Consider the following 25,880-nt stretch of genomic DNA (forward strand, 5'->3'; position numbering starts at 1 on the left):
TATTAAAAAAAAAAGATTCTCTGTGGATAAAACAACATGTAAATAATTGGTTACAAAGCCATATTATTTGAAGGTGCCAGACTGCACATTAACAGTCTGACAAAAAGGGGCAGCACAGGAAAACTATTCAAAGATAAAGATTTTTAAATCTTTGCAGTTTGAAACCATTTAGAGCAAGTATAATGAGCTCGACACACATTTCAACACTCCACATGTTAATCACATGTTCAAAGCATGTCTCAAAGTCATTGGAAATAGTTGCCGTCTCTGTCTCTGATATGTAAAACAGACCTGTGATGTGTAAAAGTCAGGAGGTATTGATATCCACTTTTTGGCATCTGAACAGGAAACAAAGTTGTTTCGCAGTGATAATAAAGAATGAAGTAAATGCAACAGTGAAATAAAAGACAAAGTACTGAGGGAATGTATTAACAAAACGAATCCAACTAAATTCTGGTGACCTGGGGCCTACGATTGTACACACTGCATGGAAATACCCCAGCCTAAATACTGGCATAGGAGGAAGGGTACTGCTAAGCCCATCACAGTATAATCCTTTTAAATGTCCCTTTCAAGGTTGTCTCCACTCAACACTGAGTATAGGAAAACTTCACATCAGGCAGAAACACTGGCTGCGCAATGATTGACCAAGAAATTAACACACTAATGAATAAATGATGCTAATTTATTTCTATCCCTGACAACGGGAAACAGCACACACTCTGTGTCAATGGTATGTCCTCTTTCCCACTTTTCTAAATGGTCAAGTATGTTTTTCCCTTCATTGCTTTATATCATGTGTGGCAGGCATGATGGGAAATGGCTACCAATCGTTCTGTTATTGATTTCTACCTTCATTTCACTGTGGCTAAAGAAGATACTTTGTATGATTTCAGTTTCTTAACAATGTATTGGTACTTGTATTGTGGCGTAACATATGGTCTTTCCTGGAGAATGTTCCATGTGTACTTGAGAAAAATGTGTATTCTGCTGTTGTTGAGTGGAGTGATATATATATGGCTGTTAGGTTTACTTGGTTAAATGTGTTATTCAGTCCCCCTACCTCTCTACTGATCTTCTGTCTAGATGTGTTATCCATTATTGAAAGCAAGGTATTGATCTCCAACTATAATTTTAGAACTATCTATTTCTTCCTTCAATTCTGTCAATGTCTGCTTCACATATTTGGGGGATGTTTGGTACATATATGTTTATAGTTGTTATATCTTCTTGATAGATTGAACTTGTTATCAACATATAGTGTCCTCATTTTCCTCTTGTGATAGTTTTTGATTTAAAGTTTATTTTGTGTGATATTAACGTAGCCATCCCAGATCTATCTTCCTTTCTTCCTTCCTTTCTTCCTTTCTTCCTTTCTCCTTCTCTCTCTTTCTTTCTTTTTGTTACTATTTGCATGGGATATTTTATTCTGTGCTTTAACTTTCAACCAACTTGTGTCTCTTGAAATCAAGTGAGTTTTGTGCGGACAGCATATACTTGGATTATGGATGTTTTTAAAGTCCATTCTGCCAATATTTATCTTTTTATTGGAGAGCTTAATCCACTTTTTCAAAAATTACTGATGAGGAAGAACTTAATTCTGTCTGTTTCCTGGTTGTTTTCTGTATGTCTTATGCATTTTTTGCCCCTCATTTACTCCATTACTGACTTCTTCTGTGCTTAGCCGGTTTTGTTGTAGTGAACTCTTGATTCCTTTTTCATTTCTTTTTGCATATAGTCTATTGATATTTTCTTTGTGGTTATCAAGAAGATTACATTTACCCTTCTAAAGTTCAACCAATATCATTTGAATTGTAACCAACTTCAATAGCACACAGAAACTCTGTTCCTCTACGGTTCCATTCCTCCTCCTTACATTATTGTTGTCACAAATTACACCTTTATACTTTGTGAGCCCAATAACATGGATTTATGATTATTTTATGCATTTGTTTTTTCAATCATGTAAGAAATAAAAAGTAGAGTTACAAGCCAGTAGCACAATACTGGCTTTAGTATCTGCCCATGTATTTATCTTTACTGGAGATTTCTATTTCTTTATACAGCTTCGAGTTGCTGTCTAGTGTCCTTTCATTTCAACCTGAAGGTTCAATTTAGCATTTGTCATAGGGCAGTGTTAGGAAGTTGTAAAACAAACGCCCTCAGCCTTTGTTCATCTGGGAATGTGTTAATTTCTCCCTAAGTTTTGAAACCAGTTTGGCCAAATATAGAATTCTTGGTGGACAGTTTTTTTCTTTCAGCACTTTAAATATGTCTGGCCTCTTGCTTCCGTGGTTTCAGATAGGAAATTAGCTATGAATCTTTTTGAGGATCCCTGCTTTGTAACAAATTTGTTTTTTCTTTCTCCTTTGGGAGTAAAGATTCTTTCTCTGTCTTTTGGCATCTGAGAGTTTGATTATATTGTTTCTTGTTGTGGCATTCCTTGAGTTTCTCTTAGTCCTGAAATCAGGCAAAGATTTACAGCAACCAAACACATACTGAACCAGGGAAGGGGCAATTTGAAAATGGCAGGAAAGCTTTGTGGCATTTTTACTTGCCCTTGCCCCATCTACTGTTAGTGTAGTGGTGGTCTTAAAGTGGTGGGGTCTTAATGCAGTGATAGTCTTAAAGTAGCAGCAGACCATTCGTAGTATGGGGCCCTCAATCCTGCTTCAGGAGGGAGCAGAAGAGCCCATACTCTCGGATTATTATGTGTATCTGTTCTAACCTGTCTGGGAGCTACCTGAAGGACTGACACAAGATGCTTATCTCTGTCTTAGCTAACCTGGAACACAGTCTGGAAAAGCAGCGGTCATTGCTCAAAAAAAGTGCAAGGTGAACTAACAAGGCACAGATGCCTGGGGCAGAAGACTGTGCATTGAAATACAATAGACCACATAAGATGCAGGAGCAAAAGTTGGGGGAGATTCTTTGGGAACTTAGAACATACAAAAAGTACACATATGTCCAGAGAAATTAAGAAAGCCACATGCATACTCAAGATCAGATGCATGTTCTGAAAACACCAGAGGAGTCTCTAAGCTTTTACCATGGGCTGAGCCCTGACCTCAGTGCAGGTCAGCTAAATGTTAAGGAGTGATCCAGCAATCTGCACAATGGGGAGAGGTGTGTGGTTTTGAGTGTGCATGTGGATGTGCTTGTGTATATTTGTTTTTGTTTGTCTTAGGTGCAGGAATTCAAGGACATCTCTGTCAAAACATTAGCTAAACATGAACTAAAGGAACAGAGACTTCAGTGCCTACATACGATAAGGAGTACACTCATTGCAAAACTAGTTTGGAAAGGTCCCTAAACAAACAGACTACTACAGCCTTCAACAATCCAAAGCCCAGAAAACCCTGGGAAAGTGGGAGAATCTGATTTCCATAGACACCACATTATAATATTTGAAAGCCAAATGTTCAACCAAGAAACTCACAAGGTATACAAAGACATGGAAAAGTATGGTCCATTTAAGAAAACAAATTAATTGATGAAACCATCCCTAAGGAAGCCCAGACTTTTCTCCATTGCATATTCTTGCCTCCTTTGTCATAGATTCATTGACCATAAGTGCATGGGTTTCTTTCTGGGCTCTCTATTCTGTTCCAGTGATGGATGTTTTTGTGCCGGTACCATACTGTTTTGATTACTGTAGGTTTGTAGCACAGTCTGAAGCCAGGGAGAATGATTCCTCCAGTTGTGTTCTTCTTTCTCAAGACTGTTTTAGCTATTCAGGATCTTTTGTGTTTCCATACAAACTTTAAAATTATTTGTTCTAGGTCTGTGGAAAATGCCCTTGATATGTTGATACAGACTGCACTGAATGCGTATATTTCCTTGGGTATGATGGTCATTTTAACAATATTAATTCTTCCAATCCGTGACCATGGTATATCTTTCCAGCTGTTTGTGTCATCTTTCATTTCTTTTATGAGTGTCATATAGTTTCCTGGGTACAGGTCTTTTACCTCCTTAGGCAGGTTTATTCTTATGTATTTTATTCTTCTTTATGCGATTGTAAATGGGATTGTTTCCTTAATTTCTCTTTCTGATAGTTCACTGTGAGTGTATAGAAATACAAAATTTATATATAGAAATCTGTTGTATCCTGCAGATTTACCAAGTTCATGTTTGAGCTCGAATAGTTTTTTGATGGTGTCTTTCAGATTTTCTATGTATCATGCCATCTGCAAACAGTGACAGTTCTACTTTTTCCTTTCCATTTTGGAGTCCTTTTATTTATTTATTTTTTCTTGTCTGATTGCTGTGGCTAGGACTTCCAAAACTCTGTTCAATAAAAGTGGTGAGAGTGGGCATCCTTGTCTTGTTCCTGATCTTAGGGGAAACGCTTTCAGCTTTTCACCATTGAGTATGTTAGCTATGGGCTTGTCATATATGGCCTTTATTATGTTGAGGTATGTTCCCTCTACGCCCACTTTCTGGAGAGTTTTTACCATGAATGGATATTGCATTTTTTCAAAAGCTTTTTCTGCATCTATTGAGATGATCGTATGGTTTTTAGTCTTCAGTTTGTTACTGTGATGATAAGAGACCTAAGACAGCTACAGAGGCTAAGTGACCTTTCCTTCCCTGAATGGGTAGGTATCCTTGTTCTGCCTTCTAATTGAGTTAGTATCTGAGTAAAGAACTGCCAGGTGTCATTTAGTTCACAATACACTGCTGTGGCAATATAGAAATGAATTTGCCTAAGTCATTTGGCTTTTCTCAATTATAGTAAATGAATAGACTGAATGAATACTTCAACTTAAGGAAATGTTCTTAAAAATATATTAATGTAGGCAACTTCAGTGGAGAACTGAAATCAAAACAAAACATTCAGGTAAAGGGTTGAAATAAAAGTACACTCAGTTGTATCCAGTTTCCTCTTGTAAATCTCTCTTTTTAATTTGAGTGGACAGTCACTTGAGAATATCTGACTTGGGGCTAAGGAAATCTAAGCCTTCTTGGCCACACTGTATTCTCTTATGTCATTTACTAAAGACACCAGTTGGGCTGCTGAAAAAAGAGTGGGAAAAATCAATCCCTCACATCCAAAGGGCGGCTCTTGAAAATATGTGTGTTGTTGTAGTTATTTTGCTCTTCTGGCCTCAGAAGTTCTAATCTTAACCTTAGCCCCTCATGGAGAGAGACATTGTAAACCAATTCCCACATTACTCATTATGTGACCGTTGAAAAAGAGAAACCCAGCTCTTTCCCTGTGCTTTCAACCAGTTATCTTCTTCAAAAATCTGTTTGGATTGTGATACCTTAATCTTGCCTGGAAAGGGACTTATGGGAAGGTTCTTATGGTTTGAAAGTTTGGTGCCAGTATCTGCAAAGAAAGAAGAAAGATGTGTTTATGAAACATCCCAATAGTGAAGGTGTGTGAAAGCAACTTTTGAAAAAGTTAATCTGTCAGAGTTTTGCCGTATTATTACATTTTATTTTATTCATTGAAAATAAATAATTATCAATGAATCCTTTCTAGATTTTCTAGTTTCCCAAAGTTCCCTGTATTCACATTCTAAGAGGAAAAATGGTATTTTAAGTCACTGCTCTCCACCTTATATTATTTATAATCACTCCTCGTGACCTCTTCCTTCCAAGAAACTTGATCCTGAGAAGTGTCCTTTGTTTGTCTTTGTGGAATAAGTGATGAGGATGCATCCTGGAGACCTGTGAGATGTTTAACTTGTGGCATAATGAAACTAGGAGAGTTCTGGAAAGATCTGGAAAGGTGGCTGGTAGAGTGTGGCCAGATGTGGTGGGAGAAGAGAGACATACAGAGAGAGGGAGAGGAAATTTTCAGAAGGAGAAAATGAAACAAATAATTAAATAAGTTTTGTTGTGTGGTGTGGGACGCAAGCCTTTCTCTCCCCCTTTCCTTCACAATGTCTTTGTTAAAGACTGTGTTTTTCATTAGTTTTACTAAGATAGGATTTGCCGTTTTGTTTGGATACTGAGAATGGACCCATGGGAACAGTTACATTTGGTTTATCTCTGACTATCTTTAATGAAGAACATAAATATTGGCCACACTATCTATGCACATGCATCACCATGCCTTTTTTGTTCTCTGTTCATATATCTAAGTCCTCTTCTTTCTTTAAGGTCAATCTCAAATCTCATCTGAAATGTACATTTATTGATAGATTCAACCCATAATGAACTGTCCCTTCTTTGTCCTCCTTAGGCTCTGATTATTTATAAAAACTCATGTTTGAACTTAGAGACTGTCCAATATGATATATTAGTTATTTCACCAGCATATGTTATATCCTCAACACAATTATACGCTTTTGTGGGGCTGGGATCATACATTCTGTAATTTTTCTCAGTACTTACACTTACTTTGATAAAAAGCTCATTCATTCATCTAAACATCATTTATTGGGTGTTAATTAAATATCTCAACTCAGTAAATATTGTTTGAATGAATGCATGCATGAATGAGGGAGTATGCAATAGGTAGCCTAATGTACCGCCCAATGTGAGAAAACCAAAAACGTAAACACAAAAGCAAGCCAAAAAGTGGACCAGGACTTTCTGTAAAATATCCTGCTTTTTGTTGGATGATGCCATGAAAATCAAGATGCTCCTGAAAGGTCTTAATAGCTGACCAAGAATAGTAAACAATTGAAATTCTCTCAGGCTTCTTCAACCCTATCACTGGACACATTTATACCTCTCAGGAATGGTATTAAAAGAAGAGATTAATAAAGCTTTTATAGATGAGTTGATAAATCTCTAAAGATTTAAGTCTTCATTGCCTGCTAGGTTTTCTCTATTTTGGGTTTCCAAAAGATTTCAATAAACCACAGGATAATTAAAAATTAGACATTATCTTTCTTACCTTGATGTTTTTTGATGGTAAACACCTTTTAATTGTCTCCATAGTGCTGCCCAATTTCCACCAGTACAGTACTTAAGTGAATTTGGCTCTGGATGGTGGGATATATAAGATGTAAACGAATTGTTTGTATATGTTTTAGAATTCTTCAAAAGGGCCTGGCCATGGAAATGCATTGAATATTACTTAAATAACTAAAGTAACTTCCTCAGAATTATTATTCTCTTCTGGTTAGGATACTATCTGCTCTGGTTTGTTAAAATTTCCCTTTAGAGTGGTTTTAATTTTGTTTCTGATAGGGTCCTAGGATTTATTGCCACACCCATCCTGCATCTGTTTTTCTTTGAATTACTCTCCTTGCAGTTTCTGATTCATACAGGGCCTTACAGGTTAGTGACAACCTGGCCATCACAACGCTGGGAAGGACAGGCCTACTTTTCAGAGGTGTTGATGTTTTCTGTACCTGAAGGTTTTCAAGAGATATCCATCTTCCTCACCACCGCCCTTGGCCCTCTTAATGGACTAAGCAGTTCCTCATGAAATTTCTGTAGGATATCTGTACCAACTTCTCAATATTGTTCCATCCTGAGTCTAAATTCCTGGCCTCAAGGTAATGTTAGATTTCTAGCTCCAGCCCCTATTTACATAAGGCCTATACTAAGGAACGGAACCCACAGACATCAGTCCGCTCTTCTTTCTCTGGATTTAATTTCTCTGTTACTTTCTGAAACATGCAGGTGTTCCTTTCTTTCTTTTAATCTCAGCTATGTGCTTTCAACTTTTTCAAAATTGACCCAGAATTTACATGTGTCTCCAGTAAGAGTACATTAAATTGTGCTTAGTCTGCTATTCTAGTGGCATATTTGAGATCCAGATAATTTGCTACTTAACTGGATTCAATGACCTGTATATTTCAGGCATCTAACACTCACCATGTTCCAAATTTCCCTCCTTATAGTTAGTAATTTTCTTGGGAATCTGGATGAGATTAAATGGAATAAAGTTAGTGAGTGGCCCAGGAATGCCTGAAAGTTTGTTTGTCAGAGTGGCCAGGGAAAGTTAAGCAAGGAAGAAAAGCAAATGAAAAACAGAATCCCATTATTATGGCTGAGTTTACTCCCAGGATTCCATGCAGAGCTCTCTGTAGAGCTGGGTTGGGTTATAACTTATGCCAGAGCTCTGCGTGGGGCTGACACCATCTCATGCCAAGCTCTCAGTTCTGGGCTAACGTCATCTCTGGTCCACTCTGTGGAGTGGAAACTTTGGAGGAATGGCCAATGTGTTCCACAGCGTAGGAAGAGGGAAATTGTGAATGTGACTTTCTAAATTGTGGAGGAACTAACCACTGTAAATATGCCTTGAACTATGTTGTTTAATTTGACCAGTCAGATCAATGACATTCCCCTTGAATGAAATGCTGCTACATACATGAGCAGAAAAACAAAACTGGTATAAGGAATAGATAGCTAGTGGGAAGCAGCCGCATAGCACAGGGAGATCCGCTCTGTGCTTTGTGACCACCTAGAGGGGTGGGATAGGGAGGGTGGGAGGGAGAGAGATGCAAGAGGGAAGAGATATGGGGACATATGTATAACTGATTTACTTTGTTATAAAGCAGAAACTAACACACCATTGTAAAGCAATTATACTCCAATAAAGATGTTAAAAAAAAACTGGTATAAGGAGATGGAGAGACTGGGAGTCTTATTTTCCCACCAATTAACTTTGCCTCTGACCATGACCTTCCCTTTGAGTCTCCTAGACCTTGGGGATGATCGCAACCCCTTGGGTTGGGTGACGGCAACCCCATCTTCATTAGAACCTCTATAGTTAACTTCTGATTTTTCCCACTCCGTCTATCCATTCCATGTATGCAGTCAGACATTTGATCTTGGACTTTTCCTGACAAAATGTGCTTGAATATAACCATTTCTTTTCACTCCCACTGCTACTATTGTCACTGCCTTAACTAGGGCTTTATCTTTAAGTTCTTTATATAAATATATAAATATCTATATATAAATATACAAATAAAATATAATATTAATTCTGATGATTTTAAAGTCTTTTCTTGATAAAGACTTTTCCTGATAAAGATACACAATATCTTATATAAATATTTTTGTATTATCTGTTCTTTTCTTAGAAGTTTAGTCATATGATTCTATCTCTTGGTTTGTCTAGAACTTTTTGATTGAATGCTGGCTATTTTATTTGGCTTTTTTTGTTTTTCTCAGTGGAAATGTTGTTTTGCTTCCAAATATTTTATTCTACCTGGAAGTAGCAAATCTTCAAATTACAATTTTTTAAATGCTTTCAAATATCAATACTATAGGTGTCACAAAATCTAGAAAAATGACATTTAAAAATTAACTACTGCCAGATGTGTCTCTATAAAACTTTTCCCCCACTCTTTTAGCTATATATTCTTTAACTGCCTCCTCATACGACAGTTTATATATTTTCGAAATAAAATTTTAAGAAATAAACTTCGTAGTTTATAGACATAGATTTCTTGTAACATGGTTGATTAGAATTTGCTTCTAGTTATTAATAGTTTAGAAAAGTTTATTTCAGCTTCACAATTTATTATTGATAATGTCACATTAATTTTCATTGTTAACTTTGAGAAAACCTCTATGGATTACTTCCTCATAAATATTTACTATTATAAATGCATTACTGATTTCAGTACTGCTATAGGTTTGTGCATTACAGGAATTCTGATAAATTACTCATTCACACCATTCCATTACACACATTGTTGATGGAGTATATTCTTTTATTTATTTATTTATTTATTTATTTTTGGCTGTGTTGGGTCTTCGTTGCTGTGCGCAGGCTTTCTCTACTTGCAGGGACTGGGGGCTACTCTTCGTTGCAGTGCACAGGCTTCTCATTGCGGTGGCTTCTCGTTGCAGAGCACGAGCGCTAGGCACGCAGGCTTCAGTAGTTGTGGCTCGCAGGCTCAGTAGTCGTGGCTCACGGGCTCTAGAGCGCAGGCTCCGTAGTTGTGGCACACCGGCTTAGTTACTCCGTGGAATGTGGGATCTTCCCGGACCAGGGCTCGAACCCTTGTCCCCTGCATTGGCAGGTGGCTTCTTAACCACGGCGCCATCAGGGAAGCCCCTGGAGTATATTCTTGACAGAAGAAAATTTCCGTTTTGACTAAGCATTGATGAAAACTGAATCTTTGACTTATCTTTCACATGCCTGATGATTGAAATAATTTTCCACAGAATAGCTTCTGGTTTTGTACTTTTCAGTTGTTTTTTTCTTCTTCAAACGCACATGCTTTGAGAGCTGTGAAGTGCAAGACATGGCTATATTGTAAGGTGGTTTTTGTCCTTATGCTTCTGTGTCTTGTGCTAGTTAAGTCAGTAGAGTAGTCAGTATGAGTACTGGAAGTTATTCCTGTAATGGGATAGTATATAGTCAATTACATATGGTGGTGTCTGAAAATCACATAATAGCCTCACTTAAAACATCTCCTTAGGGCTTCCCTGGTGGCGCAGTGGTTGAGAGTCCACCTGCCGATGCAGGGGACACGGGTTTGTGCCCCGGTCCGGGAAGATCCCACATGCTGCGGAGCGGCTAGGCCCGTGAGCCATGGCCGCTGAGCCTGTGCGTCCAGAGCCTGTGCTCCACAACGGGAGAGGCCACAACAGTGAGAGGTCTGCGTACCACAGAACTAAAGAAAATCTCCTTAGCCAGATTTCAAAAAAGCCTGTGGCCATTCCAGTATGATCCAACATAGCGGAATATGATAGAAGGAAAATTGGCAAAGAAAGAGACGCTGGTCTTACCTGATGGAAGTGAAAATATCTCACTTTTGACAATTTTGCAAAAACCTATAATTACATGAACTAATTTCTAGGGTTCTTCATAGGACCTAAAAAGGAACCCATAGAGTTGTGGAACAACAATAGAAGCTTCTGTGATGAGAAGCCCGGGCACCGCAACAAAGAGTAGCCCCCGCTCGCCGCAACTGGAGAAAGTCTGCACGCAGCATTGAAGACCCAACGCAGCCAAAATAAAAATAAATAAATAAAAATAAATAAATTTATTTTTTAAAAAGTAATACTCAGGTTTGAGGCATGAGAAATATAATGAGGAGAAATTAGCTAATCCTTTCAGAACTTTTAAAATATCAAACTCAGTCTCTAAGATTTTAGCATTATATACAACATCGGTTACTTATTAGTGGTTTGGGAAGGCCAATTTAAAATTTTCTGATCTTACTGTATTGAAATTCACGGCCCTAATGTTTTCCACATTGACTATATGAATGATGAAGTAAAGTCAATCATGTATTTCCTTTCCGACTGGGCAGAAAACAAAATTTTGAAAAGTGTTTGGACTACTGACTTTTGATTTCTTCTAAGGCAAGTGTATAGGTAATTTTTATTCCCTGATTAGGAGAAAAATGGTGGAAGAGGGCAGGGTTAAGAATTAAGATTTCAAGAGCGTGAGAGTTAGACGACCAACCAGAGTTCCTAAGGTTCGGTGCCTGTAACTGTCGCCGCCACTTAAGCCTGCCAAAGCAGTGGTATGGCTGCTGCCCTCGTATTTGCTACCTCTAGAAACATTCTTGCCAGTAGTGGCGGCAGCGGGACTCAATTACCCCCTTTTCTCACTCTCTGCAGACCCTCCAGATGGCGTCTTCTGTGGGCAATGTGGCCGACAGCACAGAACCAACGAAACGTATGCTTTCCTTCCAAGGGTTAGCTGAGTTGGCACATCGAGAATATCAATCAGGTGATTTTGAGGCAGCTGAGAGACACTGCATGCAGCTGTGGAGACAAGAGCCAGACAATACTGGAGTACTTTTATTACTTTCATCTCTACACTTCCAGTGTCGAAGGCTGGACAGATCTGCCCACTTTAGTACTCTGGCAATTAAACAGAACCCTCTTCTGGCAGAAGCCTATTCGAATTTGGGGAATGTGTATAAGGAAAGAGGGCAGTTGCAGGAAGCAATTGAGCATTACCGGCATGCATTGCATCTCAAACCAGATTTCATCGATGGTTATATTAAACTGGCAGCCGCTTTGGTAGCAGCAGGTGACATGGAAGGGGCAGTACAAGCTTACGTCTCTGCTCTTCAGTGCAATCCTGATTTGTACTGTGTTCGCAGTGACCTGGGGAACCTGCTCAAAGCCCTGGGTCGCTTGGAAGGAGCCAAGGCATGTTATTTGAAAGCAATGGAGACGCAACCGAACTTTGCAGTAGCTTGGAGTAATCTTGGCTGTGTTTTCAATGCACAAGGGGAGATTTGGCTTGCAATTTATCACTTTGAAAAGGCTGTCACGCTTGACCCCAATTTTCTGGATGCTTATATCAATTTAGGAAATGTCTTGAAAGAGGCACGGATTTTTGACAGAGCTGTGGCAGCTTACCTTTGTGCCCTAAGCTTGAGCCCAAATCATGCAGTGGTACGTGCCAACCTGGCTTGTGTATACTATGAGCAAGGCCTGATAGATCTGGCAATAGACACCTACAGGCGAGCTATTGAATTGCAACCACATTTCCCTGATGCTTACTGCAACCTAGCCAACGCTCTGGAAGAGAAGGGCAGTGTTGCCGAAGCAGAAGATTGTTATAATACAGCTCTGCGGCTGTGTCCCACCCATGCAGACTCTGTGAGTAACCTAGCCAATATCAAAGGAGACCAGGGAAACTTTGAAAAGGCAGTTCGCTTGTATTGTAAAGCATTAGAAGTCTTCCCAGAGTTTGCTGTTGCCCATTCAAATTTAGCAAGTGTATTGCAGCAGCAGGGAAAACTGCAGGAAGCTCTGATGCATTATAAGGAGGCTGTTCGAATCAGTCCTACCTTTGCTGATGCCTACTGTAACATGGGAGACATTCTAAAGGAGATGCAGGATGTTCAGGGAGCCTTGCAGTGTTATACTCGTGCCATTCAGATTAACCCTGCACTTGCGGATGCCCACAGCAATCTGGCTTCCATTCACAAGTATTCAGGGAATATTCCAGAAGCAATTGCTTCTTATCGCACTGCTCTGAAGCTTGAACCTGATTTTCCTGACGCTTATTGTGATTTGGCTCATTGCCTGCAGATTGTCTGTGATTGGACAGACTATGATGAGCGAATGAAGAAGTTGGTCAGCATTGTGGCTGACGAGCTGGAGAAGAATAGGTTGCCTTCTGTGCAGCCTCATCATAGTATGCTCTATCCTCTTTCTCATGGCTTCAGGAAGGCTATTGCTGAGAGCCATGGGAACCTCTGCTTGGATGAGATCGGTGTCCTTCATAAACCACCGTACGAACATCCAAAAGACTTGAAGCTCAGTGATGGTCGACTGCGTGTAGGATACGTGAGTTCTGACTTTGGGAATCATCCTACTTCTCATCTTATGCAGTCTATTCCAGGCATGCACAATCCTGATAAATTTGAGGTATTCTGTTATGCCCTGAGCCCAGATGATGGCACAAACTTCCGAGCGAAGGTGATGGCAGAAGCCCATCATTTCATTGATCTTTCTCAGATTCCATGCAATGGGAAAGCAGCTGATCGCATCCATCAAGATGGTATACACGGGCTTCCCTGGTGGCGCAGTGGTTGAGAGTCCGCCTGCCGATGCAGGGGACGTGGGTTCGTGCCCCGGTCTGGGAAGATCCCACATGCCGCGGAGTGGCTGGGCCCGTGAGCCATGGCCGCTGAGCCTGCGCGTCCGGCGCCTGTGCTCCGCAACGGGAGAGGCCACAATAGTGAGAGGCCCGCGTACCACCAAAAAAAAAAAAAAAAAAAAAAAAAAAAGATGGTATACACATCCTTGTAAATATGAATGGTTATACCAGGGGTGCTCGAAATGAACTCTTTGCTCTCAGGCCAGCTCCTATTCAGGCAATGTGGCTGGGCTACCCTGGGACCAGTGGCGTGCTTTTCATGGATTATATCATCACTGATCAGGAAACTTCACCTGCTGAAGTTGCTGAGCAGTATTCTGAGAAACTGGCTTATATGCCCCATACTTCCTTTATTGGTGATCATGCTAATATGTTCCCTTACCTGAAGAAGAAAGCAGTCATCGATTTTCAATCCAAAGGGCACATTTATGACAATCGGATTGTGCTGAATGGCATCGACCTCAAAGCATTTCTTGATAGTCTCCCAGATGTGCAGATTGTCAAGATGAAATGTCCTGATGGAGGAGACAACGCAGACAGCAGTAATACAGCTCTTAATATGCCTGTCATTCCTATGAATACTATTGCAGAGGCAGTTATTGAAATGATTAACAGAGGACAAATTCAGATAACAATTAATGGATTCAGTCTTAGCAATGGACTGGCAACTACCCAGATCAACATTAAGGCTGCCACTGGAGAGGAGGTTCCCCGTACCATTATTGTAACCACACGTTCTCAGTACGGGTTACCGGAAGATGCCATTGTGTACTGTAACTTTAATCAGTTATATAAAATTGACCCATCTACTTTGCAGATGTGGGCAAATATTCTGAAGCGTGTTCCCAATAGGGTACTGTGGCTGTTGCGTTTTCCAGCAGTAGGAGGACCTAATATTCAACAGTATGCACAAAATATGGGCCTTCCCCAGAACCGTATCATTTTTTCACCTGTTGCTCCTAAAGAGGAACATGTTCGGAGAGGCCAGCTGGCTGATGTCTGCTTGGACACTCCACTCTGTAATGGACACACCACAGGGATGGATGTCCTTTGGTCAGGGACACCCATAGTGACTATGCCAGGAGAGACTCTTGCTTCCCGAGTTGCAGCTTCCCAGCTCACTTGTTTAGGCTGTCTTGAGCTTATTGCTAAAAATAGACAAGAATATGAAGACATAGCTGTGAAACTGGGAACTGATCTAGAACACCTGAAGAAACTTTGTGGCAAAGTCTGGAAGCAGAGAACATCTAGCCCTCTGTTCAACACCAAACAATACACAGTGGACCTAGAGCGGCTCTATCTACAGATGTGGGAGCATTACGCAGCTGGCAACAAACCTGACCACATGATTAAGCCTGTTGAAGTCACTGAGTCGGCCTAAATAAGGACTGTGTGCACAGGAGAATTACCCTGTACCTGAGCCTCAACCTTCTGGGGGAAAGGGAACTACTTTTTCCTTATCTGTACAATACCATGTTGCAGATGGGTGACAGACAATGATAAGAAATAGCACAGCCAGACTTGCTTCCTGCATGATCATGATCACGATAGGGAGAGACACAAGAGATGGGAAACTGCTGTTCCACAAGGAGTCTCCATAGAATTTTGCAGCAGCCAGGTGTCTGGAAGGTCTGGAAGGTAAGTGTGGAAGGTCTGATCTCCCTTGGTCTTCCATGGGATGGATGGTTAGTGTGGAAGGGAGATAGAGATTGCCCAGCCGTTTTGTGATTATCATGGATTGATTGAGTCTTCTGGATTAATATTTTTCTTTATATTTTGGGTATTGGAGCTTTTAAAAATGTTTGGTTTCAGGTATTTTTATTCATGTGAAGTGTATATGATTCTCTTGAGATAAGGTTTTAAGCTAAAATATTCCTTGTTTTGGTTTCTGAACTCTACAGATAAATGGGGACTTTGCTGGTGTAGTCTTTTTATAGGTTTTATAAACCACTTGAGCCTATATCAGTCATTTTAGTGTCTGACATAATGTTTGGAACTATCAGTGCTTTGTTGGTTTATAGATGATGGCTTAAATTCTTTTCCTGGTCCGTTTCCTTCTTCCCCTCCCCCCACTTTAAAAATTCTCCTGTAACTTGGCTAACAAAAAACCAAGTCTGATTCAAAACCTCCCAGAGTATTTCTCTTAAACGCATCATCTGGTGCCAAATGAAGATCCTTAGGAGTGATTATTAATTCTGAAGGGCACAGTTGTGGTACTGTCACTGATGATAACGACAATGGATTTTTGACCCAGAGTTTTGACCTGTTTCACCAGTGTTTTACCGTTGACTGCCCCTCTGTGCTGCTTCCAAAAGTGATAGTGTGTGTTAAGATTTTTACTTTCATTTCTAAAGTTTTTTTTTTTTTTTTTAGTGAGTCCTGTTCTTCCTTTTTCTTTCAGCAGAAATGAAATCCCAGGTAAGTATAAGTATTCAAATATTTGATCAATAAGTCACAGTTATCTCCAGTACATTAAATAACTTTCATCAAAAAACATGTTATAGGTAAAAAGCTCTGAAGGACCAGCTATGTATATGATAATTATGTTTCAGACCTTCTAGGGTATTATATATAATAACTTGTCTTCTGGACGTGGTCTTGAAGTCTTTATGGATCCAGCCTCAGTAGTAGTGAACTGCACTGCTACTTGGTTTGGAGTACAAATTAGACTTTAGCCCTCCTGGAGGTTGAGTTTTTGGTATTGAAAACCATAGGAATGAAATTATTGTATTTCAACAAAGGATCGAGGGCTTGAGGCTTAAACAAGGCAACATATGTGTGGGAAGCAGTCAGCCTTGAGAGCAGGTAAGGACATGCCAGGCATGCGGCCGCTGCTCGAAGGGACTGTCCCTACTTGTTCCCCTCCTTGTTCCATTCCATGGGAGATAAATCACCAGGGCCCAGAGATCAGAAAGAATGTAAAATGAGACAAGCAAAGCTGTCTCCCCCCTGCACATGCAGGTTATTTTTGATGCTTCTGGGTTTATGGGTTTCCTCCCAGGGAAGTTAACCTTGAGCCGAGACAGTCTGTAGGTAATGTAAACCACCATCTGGCAGCCTTCCGATTTCTAGTCTATATAATCTGCAACTGTAGCATAATAAAATTTGCCTTGCAACCATCAGTTGTCTTGGTCCTTCTGACCCCACCCGTCGGTGCTACTTCAGTTCCTTACCCCTTCCCTTGTGACCCTGGGCGGTGAGATCCTCTTTCTCCGGCTGGTGCGCAGCAAGTGGCACTCGAACAGGGACCTGAAGCGTGAGGCAATTAAAAGAAAAAGAAAGTGCAGGTAAGAGAACCCTTATGCAAAATATGTGTGGCCACCAGTAAAAGTGAAACTAATAGAGGCATAAGGCAATAGTCAGAAGTAAAATAAGATGGGGCCAAAGGGCTCAAAGATGTATGAATTATTTGCTCAGGTTTTACTTTCGATGCTTAAAGCTCGGGGTAATAAAGTTTCTACCTCACAGTTGACTGAATTTTTACAGCATATCCATGATGTATCTCCCTGGTTTCCTGATGGCGGCTCTGTTGACATAGAAATCTGGCAGAAAGTTGGAGAAGATTTAAAAAATTATTATGAGTCTCGAGGACCTACTCATACTCCTGTTGTTACATATAGTTTGTGGAATCTGATAAAAATATGTTTAGATTCTTCTCATGATAGTGTTGATTTGAATGTAAAGTCAGAAAAACATAAGCCTCTGACAGAAGGAGAGACTGTATTATCAGCTACTGTGTCGCCACTTCCTAAACCGAAAGCGCTAATTTAAATATTTTAGATGAAGAGGAACATTTTGACTTAACAGATGAGGCTTGTAAACATAAAAGAGAGAACTATCCTGAGGATGATTTTCTAATGGCTGTGATAGATAAGTCAGTGAAAAAGCTGCAGGTTAATAAGGACTGTCTTGCTCAAAAATCTACATCTGTAAAAATGCTCAGTCCCTTGCAGCGCGCTGTACAAGGAGCCATAAAACGAGGAGAAGATCCTATTTTCTGTTGTCCCGTCATAGAAGGACCTGGTCCTAATAATCCTCAACAAGCTACTAGGGAGCATCAGGCTCTCCCTTTGAAAGTTTTGAAAGATTGAAAATCTGCCTGTGCTCAATATGGGCCCACTGCTCCTTTTACTGCTGCTATGGTTGACAGGAGAAGCTCTTCCCCCCGCTGATTGGAAGTCTATTGCACGAGCTTGTTTAAATGGTGGAGATTATTTAATATGGAAGTTTGATTTTTATGAACGGGCTGCTGAACAAGCAGAAAAGAATGCTGCCCATAATATTCCAGTTGATTATCATATGCTGATTGGGGAAGGACAATATCTTTCTTTACAAGATCAATTAACTTATCCCTTTGTTGCTTATCCTCAAATAAATCATTTGGCATTACAAGCCTGGAGGAAATGACCTTCTACACACAAATCTGAGGACCTTTCAACAATTAGACAGGGACCTGATGAACCATATGCTGATTTTGTAGATAGATTGTCACAGGCGGTGGGGAGACTCATTGTGGACGGACTCACTGGTACAATTGTAGTTAAGCAGCTTGCTTTTGAGAATGCTAATAATGCGTCTCAGGCTGCGATTCGACCTTGGAGAAAACGGGGAACATTGGAGGATTATATTCGCCTTTGTGCAGGCATTGGGCCTACTTATATACAGCGTGCTGCTTTGGCTGCAGCATTAACTAAAGTGGGGTTCAAAAACAATCAAAAGAAAACGAAGACTTGTTTTAAATGCGGAAAGGCAGGTCATTTTGCTTGAGAATGTAGATCTTTTAATTCTAAGCCTAGTCCTTGCTTCCCTACTCAAAAACCTCCAGATGGTCAGAAAATCCCTGGTTTATGCCCTACATGCAATAGGGGAAAACATTGGGCACAAGATTGTTGCTCAGTGGCCCACAAGGATGGGACACCACTGTCGGGGAACTCCTCCCGGGGCCTTCCCCGGCCTCAACAAATAATAAGGGCAATGTCTGTGTATCCTCCTCAAATTATCAATCAGACATTAACCAAAAACAGAAACATACAATATCCTCGCTCTCCAGAGCAACACCAGGAAGCTCAGGACTGGAGCTCAGTACCTCCGCCCGATATGTATTAACTCCTGAAATGGGTCCTCAGGCCCTCTCTACGGGCATCTGTGGACCTTTACCCAAGAGTTTGATGGGACTATTATTGGGAAGAAGTAGTGTCACCATGAAAGGTTTAACTATTATGCCAGGAGTCATAGATTCTGACTATGAAGGAGAAATAAAAGTCATGGCACAAACTATTAAAAATACAATAATTATTTTTCCTGGTGATAAAATTGCACAATTGCTACTTTTGCCCTTTGTACTTCATGGACAAATTTTACAACATCAAAAGAGAGAAACAAAGGCTTTTGGATCGTCTAATGCTGCCTGCTGGATTCAGAAGATAGGGAAAGAACGTCCAGAAATGAAATGAACCATTAATGGAAAGGTTTTCTCAGGTTTGTTAGACACTGGAGCTGATGTCTCTGTTATGACGCAGATACACTGGCCTAAACGTTGGCCCATTAGTCCTACTATTACAGAACTTCAAGGAATAGGACAAAGTTCTTCTCCTATGCAAAGTAGTCAGTTATTATTATGGCAAGATAGTGAGGGCCATTCAGGATACTTCCAGCCTTATGTTTTGCCTGGGCTGCCTTTAAACCTCTGGGGCCGAGATATATTAAAAGAAATGGGAGTATTACTTTATAGTCCAAACTCTCAAGTCTCTAATATGATGTTGTATCAAGGATTTCTTCCCACAAAAGGGCTGGGAACAAATCAACAAGGAACTGTCTGTCCTATTGATGTGAAAATAAAAAATGATAGACAAGGTTTGGGTTTTTCTTAGGCGCCTTGGATTCTCCTCCACTCACTGCTGATCCAGTTACTTGGCTGACTGATGACCCTGTATGGGTGGACCAATGGCCCCTCACAAAGGAGAAATTAGAAGCTGCAGAACAATCAGTACTGGAACAATGAGGGCATTTAGAAATTTCCAGTAGTCCTTGGAATACTATTTTTATTATCAAGAAAAAATCTGGAAAATATAGGTTATTACAGGATCTAAGAGCTGTTAATAAAACTATGCTAATAATGGGAGCTCTTCAACCAGGCCTACCCTCTCCAACAGCCATACCACACAATTATCATCTTTTAGTTATAGAGTTAAAAGATTGTTTTTTCACTCTTCCTTTGTTTCCTGAAGATAGAAAACATTTTGCTTTTAGCTTGCCTGCCTTAAATTTTAAGGAACCCGTGAGGAGATTTCAATGGAAAGTATTGCCTCAGGGCATGGCAAATAGTCCTACATTATGTCAAAAATATGTGGCTCAGGCCTTGACTCCTGTGAGAAAAAGGTTTCCATCGTTATATCTCATACATTATATGGATGATATACTTTTAGCCACTGATAATATTTCTTTATTAGAGACTGCTTTTCAGTTTTTACAACAGTCCTTACAATCATTTGGCTTGGTCATTGCCTCAAAAAAAATTCAAAGACAATCTCCATTTTTATATTTGGGAAAATATATTGATAACACTACTATTAGGCCTCAAAAACTGCAAATTCGAGTTGATAATTTAAAAACATTAAATGCTTTACAAAAATTACTTGGAGATATTAATTGGCTAAGGCCTTCCTTAAAACTTACTACTGCTCAATTACAGCCTTTGTTTGATATTCTTAAAGGTGACTCAGATCCTCCTTCTTCACGCTCTATGACTCCAGAAGGATTTCAAGCTTTACAAATAGTCAATAGATCTAACTAGAATTCATACTCACCTTCCAATTTTCTTAATAATTTGTCCAACTCCTCATGTGCCTACTGCCGTCTTATGGCAAACTGTTGGAATTATTGAATAGATTCATATGAAAACTACACCCTCTAAAGTTATTAACCCTTATTATGAACTTATTAGTAATTTAGTAATGCAAGGTAGAACTAGATGCTTACAACCTATCAGTATAGAACCTTCTCAAATTATTATCCCTTATTCAGTTAGTCAACAAAATTGGCTTTTTCAACATAGTAATGAATGGGGCCTTGCTCTTGCAGGATTTTCAGGTACCTTGGAATGCCATTACCCTGCTGATAAATTGATCCAATTCAGCAAACTTAACTCATATCTTTCCTTCTATAATTAGGCAACAGCCTGTTCCTCATGTACCTTTGGTTTTTACGGACAGTTCTTCTTCAGGAGTGGCTACTGTAATCATTGACGACGGAACAAACCTCATTAAAGAAACTTCCTTGACTTCAGGAAGGAAGTTGAACTGTATGTTGAACTGTATGCTGTCATTATGTCTTTTAAACATTTGCCTTCTATGTCTTTAATTTGTTTTCTGATAGTAAATATCTTATTAGCTTATGATTTCTTCTGGAGACTGCGACCATAGGACATACTAATAACCCTGAATTATCATCCTCTTTTCGTTTGCTTCAACAGCTTATTCGTTCCCATGATGGTCCTGTTGCAGGTCTGTATATCCGTGCTCATTCTAACTTGCCTTGTCCATTGACTAAACTTAATGCGACTGCAGATGTTTTAACTCGATCTAAACGTGATCTTTATCCTGTACATTTTCCTCCCAAGAATAGAGTTGAAGTTACTCCTCCTCCTCAATCTCTTTTCCCTAAAGCAGGACATGTCCCAATTTACCACACTCCTCCTTTCCGTTCGTCATGCTGTCAAGAATGGCTAATGTACTGCATTCATTATCTTCATACTGTTGATAGTCATGGTCCATGTCCTGGACACCCTCATATTATGGTAAGTTATGATCAAACTGCTTCACAAGCAGCACAGCCGTTGCACGCTTTACACCGTCAGTCGGCGGCTACATTACACACACAATTTTCCCTTACTGGTGAAGCCGCCCGACAAATTGTTAAGCAATGCCCACAATGCTTACCTCACCTTCCTGTTCCACATTATGTTGTTAATCCTCGTGGATTATTACCTAGACATTCATGGCAAATGGATGTTACTCATATCCCGTCTTTTGGGAAATTACAGTTTGTTCGTGTCACTATCGATACTTACTCTGGTTTCCTCTGTGCTACAGCACAGACCGGAGAAGCTACTAAACATGTTATCACTCATTTATTACACTGTTTTGCTTTCATGAACCTTCCCAAAGTTATTAAAACAGATAATGGGACCGCTTACTCTAGTGCTGCTTTTGCAACATTTTGTAATTCATTACAAAATTACCCATATTACAGGCATTCCACATAACCCTCAAGGACAAGGTATTATAGAATGTGCAAATAGATCTTTAAAGCTAACTACTGAAAAAATAAAAAGGGGGGAATTGTATAGAACAACGCCACATAACCTTATAAATCATGCTCTGTTTATTTTAAATGTTCTCACTGTTGACAAATTTGGCTGCTCTGCAGGGGAAAGGGTGGTGGCTGAGCCAAGATTGGCCTCTCAATCTCCGGAGGTCCTCTGGAAAGATCCGTTAACCAGCACTTGGCGTGGTCCTGATCCTGTGTTGATTTGGGTACGTGGTTACGTGTTTATCTTTCCCAGATCAGCGCCTGGACCTTGCTGGTTTCCTGAGCGCTTAGTCAAGCAAATAGATGGCTCGCCACAGCTCACAACTAGTTCAGAAGATGAAGAAGCTCTGCATCTCTCTCGAAAATTTGACAGTGTTGATTCAGAAGAAGAAGAGGAAGAGAAGACCACTTGCCAGGACGACTCAAAGGAGTGATGTTCCAACTTGGGGACAAATTAAACAACTGGTTTCATGAGCTCAAGAGTCAGTGAAACAACAGAATAATCCTGTTACACCTGTAACTTTATTTTTGGCTATGTTGGCAACCATTTCATGTGTTCCCTCTGTTAATGCAGCAACTGACTGGGCCTATGTACCTGATCCTCCACTATTACAACCCATATCTTGGTCTGAAGCAGAGTTTCCTGTATTTTACAATGATAACTGTTTATGGGCCTCTTATTGGGAATATAAAACAAACCAATATGTCTGTAAATTATACTAACTGGTTTAGTACCCATCCTGTCTGTCTTAGCCCATTGAATCTGGAAACTGGATGTGTAAAGGCTATTAGTTATGAGCATACAGATGTTTATGAGGGAACGGATCAATCAATTAGTTTGTCAGGCTCTCCAGGGATCCTTCGTTTTACAGGAACCAACATTACTCTTACATGCCCGGCTACCAGCCGACGAGAGGATCTTAAGGATACCATCATTTCGTATAAAATGGGCAACCTATTAATATTATAGGTCGAATCTCATACGCCTCACCACTTAGGGATTCCGCTGTTACTATAGCCAAGGTTACAGGTGAAGATTCAGGAAATTATTTCTGTATGAAGCGTTTACTTGGAGGACAAGCGATACTTATAGCTGGACATAAGGTTACTATTCTTAAGAGAAAATCAAAAAATCAATTTCCTCCCTTTATGACCGTTAACTTTCCTGGATCCAATTTTGAACATTGCAATGCATCTTGGAATAATAACCAAATATGGTGTACTATAGATTATACCAAGGTGTCAATTCTTATCTCTTCTTTTCCCATCATAGATAGGTTTATCACATTTCAAAAGAACTGGGATATATGGAAACTAGCTCTAACTTATTCCAATACACCTGTTATAACTTGTGTTGCTCCTCCATATACACGTTTGTGTGGTTCTATTAACATTGGTAATTCTTCCAAAGGAGGATATAATATTAGCTGTGTTAATTGTATTTTTAGCAGTTGTATGTTCCCTTCTGCAGGAACGCAATCTGTGCTTATACTAAAGCAACCCATGTATGTTATGGTGCCTGTACATCTGAGAGAACCTTGGTATGAAGATACTGGAGTACAGGCATGGGTGGAAGTCTCTAAAGCCTTGCAGAGGAGACGCTTTCTTGGGTGGCTAATAGTAAGTTTACTTGCGTCGGCTGCTACCGTGGCTACTGCCGGTCTTGCTCTTTCACAGAGTATTCATCATGCTCACTTTGCTAATCAGTTATCTCAACATACCAGTCTTGCTTTATCTTTACAAAGTCACCTAGATTTACAGATTAATAACAAGTTAGATGAATTTAAAAACGCAATTTTGGGGATTGGAGATCAGATGGCAGCATTAAAATTGAGGATGCGTTTAGCTTGTCATGCAAAGTATACATGGATGTGTATTACTCCTTAAAAGTACAGTGACTGTATTTGGGGATGGGAAAAAGTAAAAATACATCTGCTGAGTGTTTGGTCAGATAAATATTAGTCTTGATCTTAAGAAATTAAATGCTGAAATTCAGGATATACAAAATGCACATCTTGATGATAGTTCGCCAGAAGATGTAATTCAAACTTTACTGGACCATTTAAAGTGGTTAAACCCTCAGTCTTGGATTACTGGAAGGTTGTCAGGATTTATTACCCTGGCCATAATTTGTCTATTATTGATAGTAATCTTCTCATGTCTGTTTCGTATCCTCATGCAACAGTATACTACTCTCGGCACTAAACTTCATGGAATTATTTTGCAGCAAAAGTTAAAAAATAAAAAAGGGGGACCTGTGGGAAGCAGTCAGCCTTGAGAGCAGGCTACAGACATGCCAGGCATGCCGCCACTGCTCGAAAGGACTGTCCCTACTTGTTCCCCTCCTTGTTCCATTCCATGGGAGATAAATCACCAGGGCCCAGAGATCAGAAAGAATGTAAAATGAGACAAGCAAAGCTGTCTCCCCCCTGCACATGCAGGTTATTTTTGATGCTTCTGGGTTTATGGGTTTTCTCCCAGGGAAGTTAACCTTGAGTCGAGACAGTCTGTAGATAGTGTAAACCACCATCTGGCAGCCTTCCTTTTTCTAGTCTATATAATCTGCAACTGTAGCATAATAAAATTTGCCTTGCAACCATCAGTTGTCTTGGTCCTTCTGACCCCATCCGTCGGTGCCACTTTCAGTCCTTACCCCTTCCCTTCTGACCCTGGGCGGTGAAATCCTCTTTCTCCGGCTGGTCCGCGGCACACATGAATATATGTTTTTGTCTTGCTGTACTGCACCTATGCTGTCTATTAACAGGTATTTTGTCTGCTAGTAGTGTTCTAGATTATGTCTTTCCAAAGCGCTGAGGCAGTGCACCTATTCTGTAGTTGCAGCTGATGCCTGAATGTATCCTAGCTGACAAATTATTGATTAATAAGAACTTGAATTTCTCAAAGATTTGTACTGTTAACCAAAATCTGAGCAAGGAGTCTCAAATGTAATTCTTAGCCAGAATTACATGTTAATGAACCATTTAACAGTGTAAATCAAGGAACATCAGTGTAAGGCTTTCTTTTAATTTATTTTTTACCTGCTTGAAATATCAGTCAAAGTTTGCCAGCTTGGTTGCAGATGAACGGACGTTTGAAGTTCACCAAACTACTTAATGTGGGATAGGATAATAGACTTCCAGCGCCCTCAAGGCTGTGACCTTGCAGCCATTTTACATAGCACATCCTCCTCCTATAGGGATGAACCTTTCCCTGGCCCGAAAAGTAGCAGCTCTGTTGAAGCTTTGCTTATTGTAACAGGCTTCTGTTTCCAGGTTACATGTCTGTGGAAGACTTAATTCTGAATAGAGATATAGATATTACTGGAAACAAATTGTTTTTTCTATTATACTCTGCTTTATCAAAAAAGTAAAACATTTAAATTGTGCTACAGAAATTCAGATGTTGTCTTGCAATCTTTAAACAATAAATGAATGAATTGCCCTTAAAAAAAAAGAAAAGAAAAGAATTAAGCAGTTAAGCTGTTGGTCCCACATCAGACAAATTATCCTTATACCTCCTGTCAATATTGTTAACAGAGACTGTTATTTTATTAATCCTTATGATCCTGTGATTCTTTCTTTCATGTTTCAGGGCACAGCAGGTGAGAGAGTGGATTTGTTAAGCTGGGTGGGTTTATCCTTCTTTTATGTGTTCATTCAATTTTATGTTCATTTACTTATTGTACACACATGGCAATAGAAGCTGCTAAAGCAATCATTGCTATTCTGCAAAACAACAAGGCACAGAAGCAGATGTCTTATTTCTGAGATTTCTCCCCCCAGGATTGTTATGATTAAAGATCCTTTCCCCCCACTCCCTGGAGAGGACAAGGGGCTACTCGCTGGAGGTTTTTTAATGACTTGGGGAAAGGCTCAAATATCCCCCCACTATGGTAATCCACCCCAGGGGCAAACCACACAAGAATATAGAAAAATGCAAACACATGTCTAACGATAGAAAGCATATCAGTGGTCACTTGGGGATGTGAAGGGGTGGAATGTGTGGATAAAAAGGGGCTTTATGAATGAGGCATAAAAACACTTGCAAGTGATGGATATGTTCCTTTTCT

At 39.9% G+C, this 25,880-nt stretch overlaps 2 protein-coding genes across 4 annotated transcripts in view; both read left to right on the forward strand.

Moving 5' to 3' along the window:
* The window catches only part of LOC132517307 (UDP-N-acetylglucosamine--peptide N-acetylglucosaminyltransferase 110 kDa subunit-like), a 252,303-nt gene that overhangs the window by 200,160 nt on the left and 26,263 nt on the right, over nt 1–25,880 (forward strand). The window contains exons 5-6 of one of the 3 annotated variants that reach the window (XM_060144231.1): nt 11,500–13,402; nt 13,633–15,038. The exons of the other annotated variants lie outside the window; for them this stretch is intronic. Of the exons in view, the coding sequence (XP_060000214.1) occupies nt 11,509–13,402; nt 13,633–14,882 (3,144 nt within the window). The 5' untranslated portion in view covers nt 11,500–11,508 and the 3' untranslated portion in view covers nt 14,883–15,038. Of the gene's footprint in view, nt 1–11,499; nt 13,403–13,632; nt 15,039–25,880 lie in introns of those variants that run through there. 3 annotated transcript variants of the gene reach the window in all.
* Nucleotides 11,641–14,882, forward strand: LOC132518433 (UDP-N-acetylglucosamine--peptide N-acetylglucosaminyltransferase 110 kDa subunit-like). Its single transcript, XM_060146388.1, has 2 exons — nt 11,641–13,402; nt 13,708–14,882. The coding sequence occupies exons 1-2, from the start codon at nt 11,641–11,643 to the stop codon at nt 14,880–14,882; spliced, it is 2,937 nt and encodes a 978-aa protein (XP_060002371.1).

This window comes from Lagenorhynchus albirostris, chromosome 3, assembly GCF_949774975.1.
Source record: "Lagenorhynchus albirostris chromosome 3, mLagAlb1.1, whole genome shotgun sequence".
In the NCBI taxonomy this organism is placed as follows: Eukaryota; Metazoa; Chordata; class Mammalia; order Artiodactyla; family Delphinidae; genus Lagenorhynchus; species Lagenorhynchus albirostris.